Source organism: Balaenoptera borealis (genome assembly GCF_965194805.1).
Source record: "Balaenoptera borealis genome assembly, chromosome: 12".
Lineage (NCBI taxonomy): Eukaryota > Metazoa > Chordata > Mammalia > Artiodactyla > Balaenopteridae > Balaenoptera > Balaenoptera borealis.
The window spans coordinates 27,865,777-27,883,671 of record NC_138869.1 but is presented as its reverse complement, the minus strand read 5'-3'; the positions used below and the strand labels follow the sequence as shown (position 1 = coordinate 27,883,671).

Below are 17,895 nucleotides of genomic sequence, written 5' to 3'. Positions count from 1 at the left end.
GACAAACTGCCGCAGGACAACCAGAGAGTGATTTGCTGAAGTTTTTCTTCTGAATGTTGAATCTTTCCGTAAAGTGTTTTCTCATCATCTTACATTTCCATGTGATTCAGACCAACAAACAAGTGTGGAAGCCCTGCTGCATCCCAGGCACTGGGTTATATACTTAGGAGGGCCAAGGTCACTCACCTGGCTTCTGCTCTGAAGGATCTTGGTGTCAGCCATGGTGGTTAGTACTGAAAGTGAAGTGTAAACAAAGTTATCCGGGGGCGTTAAGGAAGTAGCCTTTAATGCTGACTGGGAGACTGGGAAAGGCTTCAGGAGGGATATGGCGTTTGGTCACAGTCTTAACAATGAAATGGATTTTGGCAGGGGTGTGTGTGTGTGTATGTATTTGTGTGTATGTAATGGCTGGGGGGAGCAGGGGGTCTGCTGGCTGTAGTAGACAGGAGGCAAGAGGCATTGGAAGGGCCTTCCAGGCTGAGAGAAAAACCTAAGCAGGAGCACAGAACTGTTAAGTTTCCGGACGTTTTTGGGAAACAGAGTAGTCAGAGTGGACGAGGCTCAAGGTCAAGAGTGTGCCAGATGAAGCTGAACAGGTAGTTTAGGGTCTAGGGGTCGAGGTTCTGAGTTACCCCTTACTGAGTGCCTACTGTATACCAAATGTGACCAGTGAATTCGGGTTGTTGTTTTTTGTTTTTGGTTTTTTTTGGTGAGGGAATATTAATTTGAGTAGCTCTACTTTTGTATGTTTGTAGTACTCATTGGGTACTTGTAGTACTCAAGTAGCAAAACTTGAACAATACAAAAATCAACAAGATAATAATAAAAATACTCCTCATCCCGAATGTTTTTCCACAGAGATAATAACTTCTAGCAGTTTGGTGTGTATGGTTCCAGACTTGTAATTATGCATAGACAAATAAATACACATTTCTTTGAAAGGTGGGATTATACAGCATATATTGTTCTGTAGCTTATTTGATTAATTAAGAATATAACATGTTTCTGTATCAGCAAGTTCAGGTCAATCTCATTCTTTTAAAGGCTGTGTAGCAATCCGTTATTCTGATATAATACAACTTATTAGGTTATTTCCAGTTTTTTACTGTTAGAAACAATTCTATAGTAGACATTCTTGTATATTTATGAACTTATGTGGAAGAAATGTTTAAAAATAAAATAACTGGATCAAGTATTTTACAGTACTTTGCCAAATTGCCAAATTTGTCCTTCAATAGATTATAATAATTTGTTTATGTTAATACCCATAACTATTTTCATATTTATAATCTTTTATAATGTAATTGGGAAATTTAAAATTTTGTTTTTATTTGATCACTGATGATGGGGAAGCATATTTTCATAATTTTGTTGGCTGTTTATATTTTTCTTTTGGGAATTGCTTGGTCCTGTGTTTTGCAATTTTTAAAAAATTTGATGTACCTTTTTTAGGTTGCTTTGTAGTACCTTCTAAGATATGGTTAGTAACCTTTTGTTATAGTCATTAATTCATGTGTTCTTCAAATAGTTATTGAGTGCCTACTGTGTACTGGGTGCTGGGAACATACTGGTGAACAAAACAGGTATGGATCTTATAGTTTCGTGGAACATACAGTCTTTGAAGAAATGGTCAGATGCTCAACTATAGAATTAGAATTCTGATCAGTGTGTGGAAACATGAGGGTCTAAACCTAGACTGGGGGATCAGGGACACAGTCCTAGAAATGAGGAAAATCAGATGACTTGGAGGAAAAGAGAGATCAAGGTGGTAAGAAGGTACCCAGCAAGGGGCTAATTATGGAGTTAAGGGTGGAGAGGTAGATGAGGGCCAGAACTTCTAGAGCCTTGTAGGCTGCACTGTGATTTTGTTCTTCATCCTAAGGGCTTTTGGAAACTTTGAAGAGTGTCAAGATGAAATTGAAATTTGTATTTTACACAGACAACATTAGTGTAGAGGGCCAAGGAGCGCTGCGGGGAGAATGGATGGTGGAGGGGGAAGAAGGCAAGTATCACAGGAAGCGGAAGCCACAGCTCTGCAATGAGGTGGAGGAAACTGAGAACGTCAGGGAGGGATGTTTCCCCGAGAAGCCATGTTAATGTTTTGCCTGGTTCTTTTTAGTTGTGGTCTAGGCCAGGGGCCTGTGATGATTTTGCTTAGTTAAATTAGATGGATGGTTTGATTTTGTCCTGTAGTTGAGCAGCAGTGAGTTTTTTTGTTTTTGCTTTGTTTTTTTCTGTTTTGCCAGCTTCATGTAATCTTGACTTTTTTCAACTCCCAGAGGAATTTCAAAGGGTCTAATTTCACTAATTATACACTTTCTCTCTACAGCCCGCCAGCACTTTTTCCATTTTTAAATTAAGGTGGTGCTGTGTACTTTATCTATATGATATCAAGATCTCAATAAATTGTTATGCTATGGTAAGGCTTGCTGGTTATCTGGGTTATGTTCTCTTTCTTTGGATTTTGTCTAGTACTTAGGATTTTCAGTGTAAGCTACCATAAATCTTGAAACTAACCCTTTGCCTGATAACCTTTTTTTAAACATTTTTTTAATTTTTAAAAATATTTTGGCCACACTGCGTGGCATGCAAGATCTTAGTTCCTCAACCAGAGATCGAACCCATGCCCCCTGCAGTGGAAGCGGAGTCTTAACTGCTGGACTGCCAGGGAAGTCCCGCCTGATAACATTTTTGATAGTGATCATAAATAAAATTCTCAGGCTAAAGAAAAAAAGAAATCGGTAGAGTTCCTTATAATTCAGTTGATGCTGGCTTGATGAAAAATTATAAGCATTCCTTAAAGTTTTTGTTTAAATCTTAGATATGTTGCTATGTGTCTAAATACATAGGTAATTCTTAATCTTCTGTTAGCATTTTTTTCAGTCTCATGAATTTAAGTGACATTTGAGTTATAGAAGTTTGAAATCCACAGAAGCAATTAGTAACTTGATTCATGATTTACTAGATAAATAGATTCAATCTGGTCATTTTATTCTCAGACGATAAGAATTCTGATGAAAGAAGGGCTGGAGAATCAATGCATGCAAAGGAGCCAAATAGATTAAAAGAGTAATTCGCTTATTGATTAAAATTTAGCAGTAGATAGCAAACATCTCTCTGAACCCACTCCTAAGATTAAAGAGAAAATTAGAATGAAGTGCAGCTATTTTTAAAGAAACCAGTCATATCAGTCATTCTCACCAAGATTTTAGTTCTTGTGTTTTGAGAAAATGAAGAGGCAGGCAAAATATTTTGTTATGTACTGAATTTTATAAAATCCTTAAAGAATAAGTGAGAAGAATGTTGAAAAAGTTGGCTTTTTTTTTCTTTTTAACTTTGCTACGTTACTTGTGACCTTTTTCCTTTGACTTAGAAAAGGCCACCTTTATATCCGGAAGGAAATCCCACATTGTCATTCTTTTACTCCCACTTGTGGTGCTCTCCTGGCCCATCTCTGTGTTCTTTTGGTGACAACTTTTTTTTTTTTTTTTTTAAAACCTTGGGCCATCTGTACCATTTCAATTTCTTTCTGTTTTATTTATTTATTTATTTATTTATGGCTGCGCTGGGTCTTCGTTGCTGTGCACGGGCTTCTCATTGCGGTGGCCTCTGTTGTTGCGGAGCACGGGCTCTAGGCGCACGGGCTTCGGCAGCTGTGGCTCGAAGGCTCTAGGGCACAGGCTCAGCAGTTGTGGCGCACGGGCCCAGCTGCTCCGCGGCATGTGGGATCTTCCCGGACCAGGGCTCGAACCCGCGTCCCCTGCATTGGCAGGCGGATTCCTAACCACTGCGCCACCAGGGAAGCCCGGTGACAACTTTTTAGGTCATTCACAGAGTATCCTGCATGGTCTTTGGGGTTCTGTCATGCCTTTCAGGCTGATCATATAGTATTAATGTATATGGTAATGTACTTTTCTTTCTCTTTTTCTTTTTTTTAAAATTTTATTTATTTTTGGCTGCGTTGGTTCTTCATTGCTGCGTGCGGGCTTTTCTCTAGTTGCGGCGAGCGGGGGCTACTCTTCGTTGCAGTGTGTGGGCCTCTCACTGCGGTGGCTTCTCTTGTTGTGGAGCACAGGCTCTAGGTGCATGGGCTTCAGTAGTTGTGGCTCGTGGGCTCTAGAGCTCAGGCTCAGTAGTTGTGGCACACAGGCTTCAGTAGTTGTAGCTCACGGGCTCTAGAGCGCAGGCTCAGTAGTTGTGGCACACGGGCTTAGTTGCTCCGCGGCATGTGGGATCTTCCCAGACCAGGGCTCGAACCCGTGTCCCCTGCAGTGGCAGGCAGAGTCTTAACCACTACGCCACCAGGGAAGTCCCTATGGCAATGTACTTTTCTAGTGTACACTAATTTTTAATAATTACCTATGCTAACTAATTGAAAAATAGACATTATTGCATTTCTCATCAGGGTAATTTCATTTTTCCAATGAAGTCTTGAAGTGGTTTTATGGTGAGTGGCAAGTAGAGCAGAAAGTGTTTGCTAGGTACTAACCTTTGTACCACTTGAGCATCCTGTAAACCCAAAGGATGGAAACGGCGGATCATTTTGAACTCTGCCTGTATGTTTAAATAGTACTGATTCTTCTTTTTCTGTGTCATGGAATATATAGTTTTTAATGTCTACTTTTACTTTTTGAATAGGTAATATATTCACATGGTTCAAAATCCAAAAGATAGGAAAAGTTAGCAATTCAGCTTAAAACACTATTAGGAACCGTGTTGAGAGTTGCCTCTTCGTAGTTCTTCTGTCTGCTTACTCTAAAATGGTGTTGATTCATATCTTGAAATGATGCCTTTAGACCTTGTGTGCTGACCTTTCTTTGACAGTCTCTGAGTTCATATTTTTCTGAGTCTCTTTTTCCTTTGACTAAGCTGTAACCAGTTTTTAAAATATTCTACATATGCTTTACTGTAATCACGAGGTGAAAACTTAGTTTTTAATCAGTTTTTAAAGTGCATCTTCCCCAAAGCAACATGGTATCTCTTGGGAGATGACTAGTTTGGGTCAGGTTTTAATGTCCTCTAGGAATTTAGTTCTTTTTTTTCCCTTCATTTATTCACTTAAATTAAAAAGTATCAAGGAATTTTCAAATATACACAAAGTAGAGAGGATACCATAGGAATCCTTACATGTGTGATTCTTAAAATATGGATCTAGATTCACAAGGAGCATTACCATTTAGAATGTAACTCTCAAAACAATTTTTTTCTTAATGCAGATTCACTACTCATTAGTTAAAAAGGCAAAAAATATAACATTTGGTGTAATTTGGAAAGATCACTGAGATAAATTGTCAAATGAAAAAAACAAGGTGCAGCATACCACCTTTTACTTAAAAAAAAAAAGGTAAAATAAAATACATATTCATATTTGCTTATATATGCCTAAAGTAACTTGGGAAGGATACAGTAAGAAACCAAAAGTGGTTACCTGGGTTTTTAGGGACAGGGAAGGAGACTTTGAACTCTTTACCTTTCTGAGGTTTGTTTGTTTACTTTTTTGAACCCTATGAAATCATTAAAAATGAACTTGAAATTTATTTTAAAATTATTAGAAATCATTAAACATTTGTTTAAAACAGAATATGTAATATAAAATTTACAATTTGAAAATATATCACAATAATGGTTATTTTCCCAGGACAGTCTGTAGATTTAGGTAAGAGGTGTTTTGACTGTACCAAAGTAGTCTGTGGTATACTTTAAAACCATACTTAAAGAAATATGCTTTAAAAACTACCCCATCCCCAAAATGGCAGTTTATTTTATTGTAACCTTTTTTTTCTTTTTCTTCCTTTTTTTTTTAAAGGCTGGTGGGGTAGCAGGTGTCTGTGTTGACTTGATATTATTTCCTCTGGATACCATTAAAACCAGGCTGCAGAGCCCCCAAGGATTTAATAAGGCTGGTGGTTTTCGTGGAATATATGCTGGCGTTCCTTCTGCTGCTATTGGATCCTTTCCTAATGGTAAAAATTATATTGGTATTATCACTGCTTTATATAAAGCCAAGATAATGGGATTTATTTTCAGAATGGTATGTGGTCCAACCCTATATAGAATTCCTTATATGATTGATGTAATTGATCTCCTGAATTTATTTTCTATTCATTAATCCATTATTTTTGACTCAGCTGGTACTATAGATTCCATTCTACTGTATTTGTCATAAAAAAATGAGCAATCTTTAAATGAGTGGTTTTTGTTGTTGTTAAAACTCCTTGTTAGAATCCTTAAAGTGTTCCTGTAACATTGATTGTGATGTCTTACAGCAGTTCTCAACCTTGCCTGCATGTTGGAATCTCTTGGGAAGCTTTACAAAATACTTATGCCTGTGTCTCCATGAGAAGTTTAATTGGTCTGGTCTTTGCCTGGGTATCAGAAGTTCTTGTAGCTTCCCAGGTGATTCAGATATGAAGCTGAGTTTAATAAACACTGGCTTGGAGATTCTGGTGGAGCAGATGAACCTAAGAGGCATTAAATCTTTGTCTTAACTAAATTGCTCTCAGATGATGCAACCCATTCCCACTAACCTCTTTCCATTGTCTTGCTTTTGTTTTGGTTTTGAAGTTGTGTGATTTATGACCCTTTTATTCTATAATCAGTATAATCTGTTTCATTTAATCCACCTCTTTTCAGATACTTATTTTAATAATTGTTTACTGCTGCGTTGATTGGCACTCAAAAGCAGACTAAGCAAACAGAAAACCACCACCATCAAACACACACACACACACACACACGCGCGCGCGCACACACGCGCACACACACACACACACTCACACTCTGACTCACAAAACCCCTGCTCCAGAAGATTCTTTTTTTTTTTTTTTTTTTTTTTTTTTTTTTTTTTTTTTTAAAAGTTTATTTTATTTATTTATTTTTGGCTGTGTTGGGTCTTCGTTGCTGCACGGGGGCTTTCTCTAGTTGCGGCGAGCGGGGGCTACTCTTCGTTGAGGTACGAGGGCTTCTCATCGCGGTGGCTTCTGTTGTTGCAGAGCACAGGCTCTAGGTGCGCGGGCTTCAATAGTTGTGGCTTGTGGGCTCTAGAGCGCAGGCTCAGTAGCTGTGGCTCTCGGACTGAGTTGCTCCGCGGCATGTGGGATCTTCCCGGACCAGGGCTCGAACCCTTGTCCCCTGCCTTGGCAGGCGGATTCTTAACCACTGCGCCACCAGGGAAGCCCCAGAAGATTCTTAAATTCTGGGGTTTGATTTCTTTTTTCTCAGTATATTTCATTAGAAATTCTTTCTTGTTAACTTGATGTTAAGATGTCCATCTGTATCCATCTGTGAGCATAACATTCACATAAAGATTTGTAGAGCAAATCTTTTTGGTCCTTTAGTTTATCTCCCCGAGCCATCCTTAGAGCAGCCAACTGTTTTGAGGTTATCCTTGAATTATTTTATGTCTTAATTTTCAGTAATTGATCATAGCAAGTCACTACTGAGGACCCACTCCATGCCAAGTATAGCTCTATATGTGGGAGATGGGCCTTGGTTCCTAAATTTGTCTGCATTGCAATCACCTGATGACCTGAAGAGATTTTTTTTTTTTTTTTTTTAAAGAAATTACTGCTGTCCCACTCCCAGAGATTAGGGATTTAGTTGGCCTGAGGTGTGGCCTGGGCTTTGGAGGTTTAAAAAAAAAAATCCCCAGGTAATTTTAATATGCAGACAAGTTTGGGAACCTCTGAACTAGGGAATTGCAAAGAAATATGTTACTAAGTCCCTGTCTTTTGGTCATCCATTCTTATGATGCCTCCCTCATCATTGTAAATACTATTTTTTCTCTTACGTATTACATAGGAATTGTTGGTAGATGAAGTATTAGTGATGGTCTGCAGGGTACATGGTGCTCCATTAAGCTCACAGGGCTGGTTTAGATTCTTGTCAGCAGGAGTTTACATACAGAATGTAGTTTTGAATTTCTGTATGTTTGAGAAAGTGGTGTTCTTCTTGCCCTGCTTTTCTTTTTCTTTTTTTGCCATCCACAGAACATCTTTGAATGGGAGATGCTGGGTCAAAGTGCCAGTGTTTCAGAAATGGCCTTTCTGTTTTTCTGCAAATTTTTGGTGAATTGAAACTTTTTACGTGGCACTTTAAACAATTTTTGCTATTGGTTAAGGTTCTAGTCAGAGTACAGTGCACCAGTGTAACATTCAGCGGCTTGTAGACTTTTTAGAGAACGTATTGTGCAGGGGTTATGGAAGGGACTGAGGGTCGAAAGAAGAGAGGAAAAGACCTGTATTCAAGACCCTTACTCCATGTTTAGAAGGGAATGTAGAAAAACCATAGTTTTTTGTTTTGTTTTCACTCCTGGGGGGTGGGGGTGGGGGTGGGTGGGTGGAACGTGTAGCAGGTAGAACTTAGAGCCGAATGCGACTGGAGATATTCTAGCCCATTTAGTGAGTAGGCCAAAGTAGGAACAGCCTAAATAAGAATCACAAGTGGGAATTGGGACCTGCGTTAACTATATACAACTGCTTGCATGGTCATTACTCATCCTGGGACAGTGTGCCTCCTCATTTGGCCTGCTGTTTGTTTGTTAGCCACTGAGGGGTGTTTACAAGCTTGTTGACTTTAACTGTGGAGAACTGATTTTCACTACCAAGCTCTTTTCCTGAGTGTTTCAGACTTTACTGTGACATGTTCAAATGCCCTTCAAAAGATGAATTTGCCATTTATTTATCTTTTGTGCCTCACCTTTTATGTGAGTGATGAACATCTTTTTATTAACAATACATGGCAAGTCTTAAAGCCTTCCTGTGCAGCTAAGATTAGTTCATGGTGATAGGGGTAGCTTTTTAGAGATTTTGATTTCCAGTTTTAATTCAGTAGTTGATTGTTTCCTTGATATAAAAGTGAGTTGATGTAGTAAAAAGTAGCCATGGTTATTTTGAGTAACTAGCAACAAAGCATTATGGAATAGATGTTTTATTTAGTTAAGATATGTGTTTGCAGTTTTAACCTGTCTAGAAATCATTGTAGTTGATTATTTTATGACCATATATAAAGATATTTTGGATCACAGAAATTCATATCCTTTTGTAAAAAACTTAACTAAAAAGTGTTAAGTGACTTATCAGTACAAATTGGTAAATGCCAGGTTAGCTGTTAGGCTTCCTCAGGGCAGGGATCATGTCATCTGCATGTTTGTAAGTCCGAAGTGAGGCATGTAACATGGGCTCAGTCAAATCTGCAAGAGTGAAGGGGTGGGGGTGGGGGAATAGTACATATTATTATTTTATCTTTATATTTATTTATAGCTATAAATATATACATATATAATATAAATATGTACATATATAATGTATATATTATATAAATAATATATTTATATTTTTAGAATTTATTTGTATTTATTATTTATACTTATTTATTTATATTACTTATATTTATTATCTTCATCTGTTATCTCATAATTTAATAACTAGAGTTGTAATATTTTTTCAAGAAACATATCTCTTAGCAGTTTGCATATATATTTAAACTTTGTGAAAGACTGGTTTGTTTTAAATTTCAGCTGCTGCATTTTTTATCACCTATGAATATGTGAAATGGTTTTTGCACACTGATTCATCTTCATATTTGATGCCTGTGAAGCATATGTTGGCTGCCTCTGCTGGAGAAGTGGTAGGTAATAAGTTATGTGTATAAAATACTTCAGAAATGCAAAGTATGCAAATATCTTCAGTACAGGTATTATTTCATTTCATTTTTAAAAGACAATTGTTTTTTAAATTATGAAAGTCATATATCCCAATAAATGTAAATGGATTAAACATGATAGTTGAAAGACAGTCTATATAGGATGAAAGAAAAATCCAGCTATCTGCTATTTACAAGAGACACACCTCAAACATAATTATACAGAAAGAATAAAATTAAAGAGGTAGAGGAAAATATGCATGCAAATTTTGGTGGCTTCATATTGGGTCAGCATAATTGAGCTGGAACTCTATTTCCTAGAACTCCCTTTCCAGGAGGGTTCCAGGTTAGCCTGGCTACAAGAGAAAATTGCTCAAGATTTGTAAGGTGGAAGTAAAGCAGCGGTCATGTTCATGCTCAGAAGGTTGGTGCGAGGTCAGGCACTGTTGCAGTTCATACACCTCATCACTGATCTGTTGACTTCAGGCAGCAGTCAAGCCTCCAGCTCCTCCAACTCTCACTGGGTCTTCTCCTTCATCTTCTCTAAATTTTGAGTCAGTTGTGTGGGCTCTGTCGTGAAGGGTGCCAATTTATGCTGTAGGTCACCCACATCATTGAGATTGGTGAGGGAGAATGCGAGTTCCAGTTTGTCCTTGCTCTTCCCCATTTCACATCCATGTTTCCTTCCTGATTGCATGCCTTCTAAGTTTCTGTCCCAACACCAGATGCAGAAGCAACAGTTCTACATAAATTGCTTAACCAGCTCCCACAATTACTGTTTATATCCCATTGTATAATGATATGAGGAACAATTCTCCTGGGAGATGTAGTAAACCTGAACCTGGACTAAATAGCATAGTCTCAAAATATAAAGCAAAATGTTGCTAGAATTATAATGAAAAATGAATACAGTTATTATCTTCATTGGAGTTATTCACATCTATCCGTAAAAGTCATAGGACCAGGCAGGTAACTTGTTAAGACCATAGAAGATGTGAACAACACAATGGCAAGAATGGTCTAATGGATGTGTATGGAGTTCTGCACCTAACTGCTAAAGATTATTCATTTTTTTCAAGCACACTTGGAACATTAATAAAAGTGTGTGACCCAGTAGTCCACAAAGCAACTTTCAACAAATAATGTAGAGATAATGTCATACAGATCATTCGGTGTCTGATTATAATGAAGTAAAATTGGAAAGCAATGATGAAAACACAGGCAGTCCATCCCTCCAATGTGTTTAAAAAATTATCCAACTCTTCTGTAAATAATTCATGAGCCAGTAAATCATAATGTATGTGGTAAAATATTTGTAATTAAAAAATAATACAGGAATATGTATTTTTTCTAAACTAACACAGAGAAGAGTATAATACAAATAAGAGCTTTCCCACCCCCCTCACCCATTTACCTTTCTCCAGTCCCTCCTGCCTACTACTAATGGACAACTTCAATTAAAATTATTTTTGTGTATCCACCCAGAAATTGTCCTTTACTATTGTTGCTTTCTTTTTTTTTTTTTTTAAAGGATTTTTTTTTTTTAAATTTATTTATTTTTATTTTTGGCTGTGTTGGGTCTTTGTTGCTGCACGCAGGCTTTCTCTAGTTGCGGTGAGCGGGGGATACTCTTCATTGTGGCGCGCGGGCTTCTCATTGCAGTGGCTTCTCTTGTTGCAGAGCACGGGCTCTAGGCGTGCGGGCTTCAGTAGTTGTGGCACACGGGCTCAGCAGTTGTGGCTCACAGGCTCCAGAGTGCAGGCTCCGTAGTTGTGGCGCATGGGCTTAGTTGCTCTGCGGCATGTGGGATTCTCCCAGACCAGGGCTCGAACCCGTGTCTCCTGCGTTGGCAGGCGGATTCTTAACCACTGCGCCACCAGGGAAGCCCCTACTATTGTTACTTTCAAATCACATTGTCTCGTTTGTTTGTATGTATGTATGTATCTATCGATCTGCCTATCTCTCTATCTAGTCTATCTTAATAATCCCAGAACGTTGTTAGGGGCAGGGTGCATTAACAGGAATGGACAAAAAAGTGAAGAGAAGGGTCTCGGTTTATAAGTCTTTTATCATTTTGTCAAGTAGTATATATCGTTTTTCATTTAATAAAGTAGTGGTATGTATTTACATTAGGAAGTTAGAAAAATGTATCAGCCTTTATAAGATTTACATAAGAAACAACTGTGATATATTGCGGTTTTGTTTTCTGTGCACTATTTTCCTTTAGAAAATTTGGATGAGAATCTACAAACTGTTTTGTAACCTAATTTTCTTCTCTTAAGAATATGGTGAATGAGGGTGATGAAAGAGAGAGATTGCACTTTATGGAATTCCCTGGCGGTCCAGTGGTTAGCACTCTGTGCTTTCACTGCCCAGGGTGCACAGGTTCAATCTCTGGTCGGGGAACTAAGATCCTGTGAGCTGCATGGCACGGCCAAAAAAAAAAACAAAAAAATAAAAAAAAGGAGAAAACAACTAAAAAAAATAATAACTGTTCTGAGATGTAATTCACATACTGTATGATTTATCCATTTAAAGTGTACGATTCAATGGTTTTTTGCTGTACTCACAGCTGCAGCCATCGCCGCAGTCAGTTTTAGAGCATCGTCATCGCCCCAAAAAGAAACCTCGTACCCATTAGCAGTCACTTCCCATTTACCCCAACGTTCTCACCTTAGGCAACAACCACTGACCTACTCTGTCTCTGTAGATCTGCCTATTCTGGACATTTCATATACATGGAATCCTACCAAGTTTCTTTCTGAGGTGATGAAAATGTTCTAAAATTGACTAGGATGATGGTTGCACATGTCTGTGAATATATTAAAAACCATTGAATTGTATCCTTAAAATGGATGAATTTTATAATATGGAAATTCTATCGTATTAAGCTGTTAGAAAGGAATAAGAAGAGAATATTATGAAAACCATATGTGAATAAATTTGACAAATTCTTGAAAGATAAAAACAAAAAAAGTGGAATCCTACAATCTGGTCTTCCGTGACTGGCTTCTTTCACTTACATTTTCAAGATTTCATCCATGCTATAGCAGGTATCAGAACTTCGTTCCTTTTGATTTGCAAATAATAATCCATGTGGTATAGATATACCACACTCTCTTTATTCACTCATCAATTGCCTATGTTTTTGATTTTCTTGGATACGTACCTAGGAGTGGAAATATCGGTCATATGGTAACTTTATGTTTAACCCTCTGAGGAACTGGCCAAGGCTGTTTTCCGAAGTGGCTGCACCATTTTACACTCCCACCAGCAGTGTGTAAGAGTTCCAGTTCTGCACATCCTTGACACCACCTGGTGTTACCTGTCTTTTTAATTATAACCAACAAATAGATATTCAGTGGTATCTTATTGTGATTTTGACTTGCTTTTCCCTGGTAACTAATGATTTTGAGCATCTTTTCATGTGCTTATTGGTTATTTACATATCTACTTTGGAGAAATGTCTATGCATCTCCTTTACTCATTCTTTAATTAGGTTGTATTTTTGTTAATAAGTTACAGGAGTTCTTTATATATTGGCAAAACTTTTTCCCATTCTGTGCATGTTTTTCACTTTCTTAATGGTGTCCTTTGAAGCATAAGTTCTAAATTTTGATGATGTCCAGTTTATCTGTTTTATCTTACATTGCTTGTGCTTTGATGTCGTATCTAAGAAACCATTGCCTAATCTGAGATCATGAAGTATTTATACCTATGTTTTCTTTCAAGAGTTTAATAGTTTTAACTCATATTTTTAGGTCTTTGATCCATTTTGAGTTAATTTTTTTATCTGGTTTGAGGCTGTGGTCTAACTTTATTCTTTTGCGTGTGTATATCCAGTTGACCTAGTGCCATTTGCTAAACTATTCTTTACCCATGGCATTGCCTTGGCACCCTTGTCAAATACTAATTGACGTAAAAGTAGGGTTTATTTGTGGACCCTGTTCTATCGATCTCTACGTCTATCTTTATGCTAGTACCACAGAGCCTTGATTACCACAGCTTTGTAGTAAGTTTTGAAATCAGAAGTGTGAGTCCTCCAGCTTTGTTCTTCTCTGTCAGGATTGTTTTGCCTTTTCTGGGTCTTTTGCATTTTTATGTGAATTTTTTTTTTTGGCCTCACCTCACGGCTTGCGGGATCTCAGTTCCCCAACCAGGGACTGAACCCGGGCCATGGCAGTGAAAGCCCGGAATCCTAACCACTAGGCCACCAAGGAACTCATATGTGAATTTTAGAATGAGCTTGTCAATTTCTGCAAAAAAGGCAACTGAGATTTTGATAGGGATAAATAACATTGAATCTGCAAATTAATTTGGGGAGCATACCATGTTAACAGAAATGCTTAAATTTTCCAATCTATAAACATAGGCTGTCTTTTCATTTCTTTAGGACTTCTGTAATTTCCAATGTTTCATAGTTTCACAGTATACGTTTTACACTTCTTTTGTTAAATTTATTCCTAAGTAATTTATTCTTTTTGATGTTATTGTAAATTGAACTTTTTTCATTTCATTTTCAGTTAGTTTATTGCTACTGTATAGAAATAAATTCATTTTTGTATATTGATCTTGTATCCTCCAACCTAGCTGAATTCATTAATTAATTAGTTCTAAAGTTTAGTGGATTCTTAAAGATTTTCTGTGTACAAGATCGTATCATCTGCACATAGAGCTAGTTTTACTTATTTCTGTACAATCTATATGTCTTTTATTTCATTTTCTTGCCTAACTGCTCTGGTTAGAAGCTCTAGTACAGTGTTGAATAGGAGTGGTGAGAGTGGACATCCTTATCTTGTTTCTGATCTTAGGAAGAAAGTATTTAGTGTTTCAGTACATTTTCTGTCTTAAAGGGTTACATTTTGTCAGTGCCTTTTGTTCATCTGTTGAGATAATCATGTGGTTTTGTTCTTTATTTTACTGATACGGTGTATTACATTAATTGATTTTCAAATGTTAAACCACTCTTGCATTTGCAACCCAAATGTTAAAACTCACTTGATCATGGTATATAATACTATTTATATAGTGCTAGATTTATTTACTAGTATTTTGTTGAGGACTTTTACTTTATTCATAAGAGCTACTGGTCTGTAGTTATCTTGTGTCTTGGACTGGTATTGGTATCAAGGTAAAACTGGACTCATAGAATGAGTTGGGAAGTGTTAAGATAATTTATAAATTATTGTAAAGAAAAGTCATATTAATTATATCATTTTGGTTGATGAACACATATCAGATACTAATATATTTGGACAATCCAGGAGAAAAGGAATTATGGAGGAAAGAATCTCAGTTTTAAAGAAAAGCGAGGGTCTCCCTATTCATGTGATAATTTGAATTGTTGAGGTTATGATATGTAATATGGAAAAAAAGATGACCTCTGGTCCTTATCTGCGTTTTTGCATTTATTTATATCTGGGATATATATATAATTTTATACTTTCCTGTTACTATACAATGAATTTCTTGATCTAAGAAATCATTTGGATGGTTCCTTGAAGAGAATGTTGAAAGAAATTAGCCTGAAAGACACTAAATTCACGGAAGTGTTTTCTATAAAACTTCCTTTTGTCATTGGTTTAAAAATGATTTTGCAGAACCCAAGCTAACTCTGGATTAAAAAAAAATTGCCTTCATAATTTACTGAACTTTTTAGCGTGATGGGACTAACAATGTATTAATTTTTGAGGAGCAAGGAGCATAAAGTAGTAGTTCCTTTATGAGCCAGAGACCCCTTTATGAATCTAGTGAAACCTGTGGTTGTCTCTCCAGGAAAGTGAACATACGGACAATTTGTGTACAATTTCTGGGAATTTTCATTCCCCCCACTCTTACCCAAAGTAAGGACTCCAGTGCTTGAATTCTGCCTAAATATTGGTTTAGTCTGCGATTTAAAAGCAATTTATATTTAATTTAAAAAAATCTTTGAACCTGTTATCCTTGGTTTAGATTGTGTTTTTGTGATTATGTTCTGACTTTAGAACCTCATTGCATGCAGTTATTTTCGAGTATATATACTCAAGAACAGCAAATGGTGTGTCAGAGTTTCAGTGTCTCTCAGCTTGTAAAAATTCTGTCCCTTTGACTGCTCTTGCCTCTATTTTAGAATTGCCTGTTGCTTTGATTTAGTTTAAATATATCCTCGTAAGTTCAACACTTGGTTTACGTTTTCTCTTACATTGCTGAGAGCAAGCAGCAAAAAGAACTTGGCCACTTTTTTTTTCATTTCCCACAGGGCCATCTTGCTTGAAAGCTGGTTTGCCATGTTGGAGGATAGACTTTCTGCAATTTATAAAATTTCTGTCTCTTAGACTTACGAAGAATATATAAAGTGGTATAATTAAATAGGGCAAAGGATAGCTGTTAGATCGGTCATGTTAGTGATGCAGCTTTTGATTTGTAGAAAACACTGTATTCTAATACGTTAGTATCTGTAACTGGTATTTTTTTAAAAATTGGAGCCTTTTAAATGTAATATTCTGTGTGAAGTCTTGGGCATAGAAAGTGGCGTAGGTAGACTTTAGAGTTAGGAAATAGGTATCTGTAAGACTGGAAATAAATAATTCTAGGACATTCTTATATTTATTGTGTCTCTTATGGTTTCCATGGTCCCTTAGGCAGTAAGGCCTCATGTCAGATGCCTTTTTATAGTTTCTGTGATGCCTGGAGAGCCTTCAGAGGAGAACTGATCAGCAGCAGGTACATAGATGGAGGATTTCACCTGTGAAACATCTCTTGATGTTGACTTTATTTGATTTTAATTCAGTTACAGTTTAGTATGCTAAGAATTTTGTTAGATTTATGAAGTTTGTGAAATGTTGTTCTGGTGCTCCTGTAATCTTTAAACTTTCTTGAAAAACTTCCTGCAGCCATTCAGTATCATTGTTCTTAATAAATGATTCAGACACGTACCTACTGCCTTTCTGTTTTAGTAATTTGCTTTCAGTTTCATAGAGCATACATTGGTTGCAGATTCAGCCAAGTGTGGTCACTGTAAGTAAGAGAAAGAAACAGATGAATTTAGGAGAAACAAATAAAAAGGAATATAAAACAAAACATTTATAGCTGTCAGTGATCAGAAAGGTATAAAGAGACCTAGAGAAAATCAGATATAGTTTAGTGCAGTCATTGTTCTGTAACACATTTGCGCTGATATAAGATAGTTATGTTGCAGACACATTCCTTAGAAACAATACTGTATTTTTGTTGGCATTGAATGTGTCCACAGTTACTTTGTTGTAGTGATGGTAAGTGTGTGAAACTTAGAAACAAAAGAACACTGCTGTAATAACCATTCCCTGTAGCAGCAGCTTGATTAAAAGTTAATGACAAATCAATAAAACTATAATTACAGGCTTCTGCCTTATGTTTGTGATTTGGAATACAGTAAAATCGATCAAATAAGATTTAATATGTAACAACACTGAGAAGAGTCCCATTTGTGCCATTTTTATTAGGAGGTTTGCTGTACCAAATCTCTAAATCCCTGCCTCAATTATTTTACAGCTCAGTTTTCATCAGACACAGAAAAAGCCCTGTGAGAAGTAGAATCTGTAATTATATCAGAAGGGTTGGGGTGGGTTTACTTTAGTATAACAGATGGTATAACATTGCAGTGGTAGTGAATTTTTTTTTTTTAATTAATTAATTAATTTATTTTTATATTTATGGCTGTGTTGGGTCTTCGTTTCTGTGCGAGGGCTTTCTCCATTTGCGGCAAGTGGGGGCCACTCTTCATCGCTGTGCGCGGGCCTCTCACTGTCGCGGCCCTTCTTGTTGCGGAGCACAGGCTCCAGACGCGCAGGCTCAGCAATTGTGGCTCACGGGCCCAGTCGCTCCGCGGCATGTGGGATCCTCCCAGACCAGGGCCCGAACCCGTGTCCCCTGCATTGGCAGGCAGATTCTCAACCACTGCGCCACCTGGGAAGCCCTGATTATTATTATTATTATTATTTTTTCAACTTCAGGATTTGACTTTTCCTGGGTCTTATCCTACTTATGGATTTAGTTAATATTGTTTTCAGAAATAGAAGAATTATTAAAATTTCTTTGCTGCTAAAATGGCCCCTGTGAATTTAATGTGCTCATGGGTGATGTCTGTGGATGTCCTTACACCCATAGATGCTGGTAGATTTTTCTTTCCAGTCCTGTTCTAACTTGGGATTGAGAAAGCTAGGAACTCAGCGATACCATGTTTTGTAAATGCTCTTCTGACAGCCTCTAACAGTACTTCTCCACACAACCATGTGG

At 37.2% G+C, this 17,895-nt stretch overlaps 1 protein-coding gene across 1 annotated transcript in view; it reads left to right on the top strand.

Moving 5' to 3' along the window:
• Positions 1–17,895, top strand: part of SLC25A26 (solute carrier family 25 member 26) — a 301,478-nt gene that overhangs the window by 167,657 nt on the left and 115,926 nt on the right. Inside the window, exons 11-12 of the mRNA XM_082344816.1 lie at positions 5,807–5,963; positions 9,518–9,627. Of these exons, the coding sequence (XP_082200942.1) occupies positions 5,807–5,963; positions 9,518–9,627 (267 nt within the window). The remainder of the gene's footprint in view (positions 1–5,806; positions 5,964–9,517; positions 9,628–17,895) is intronic.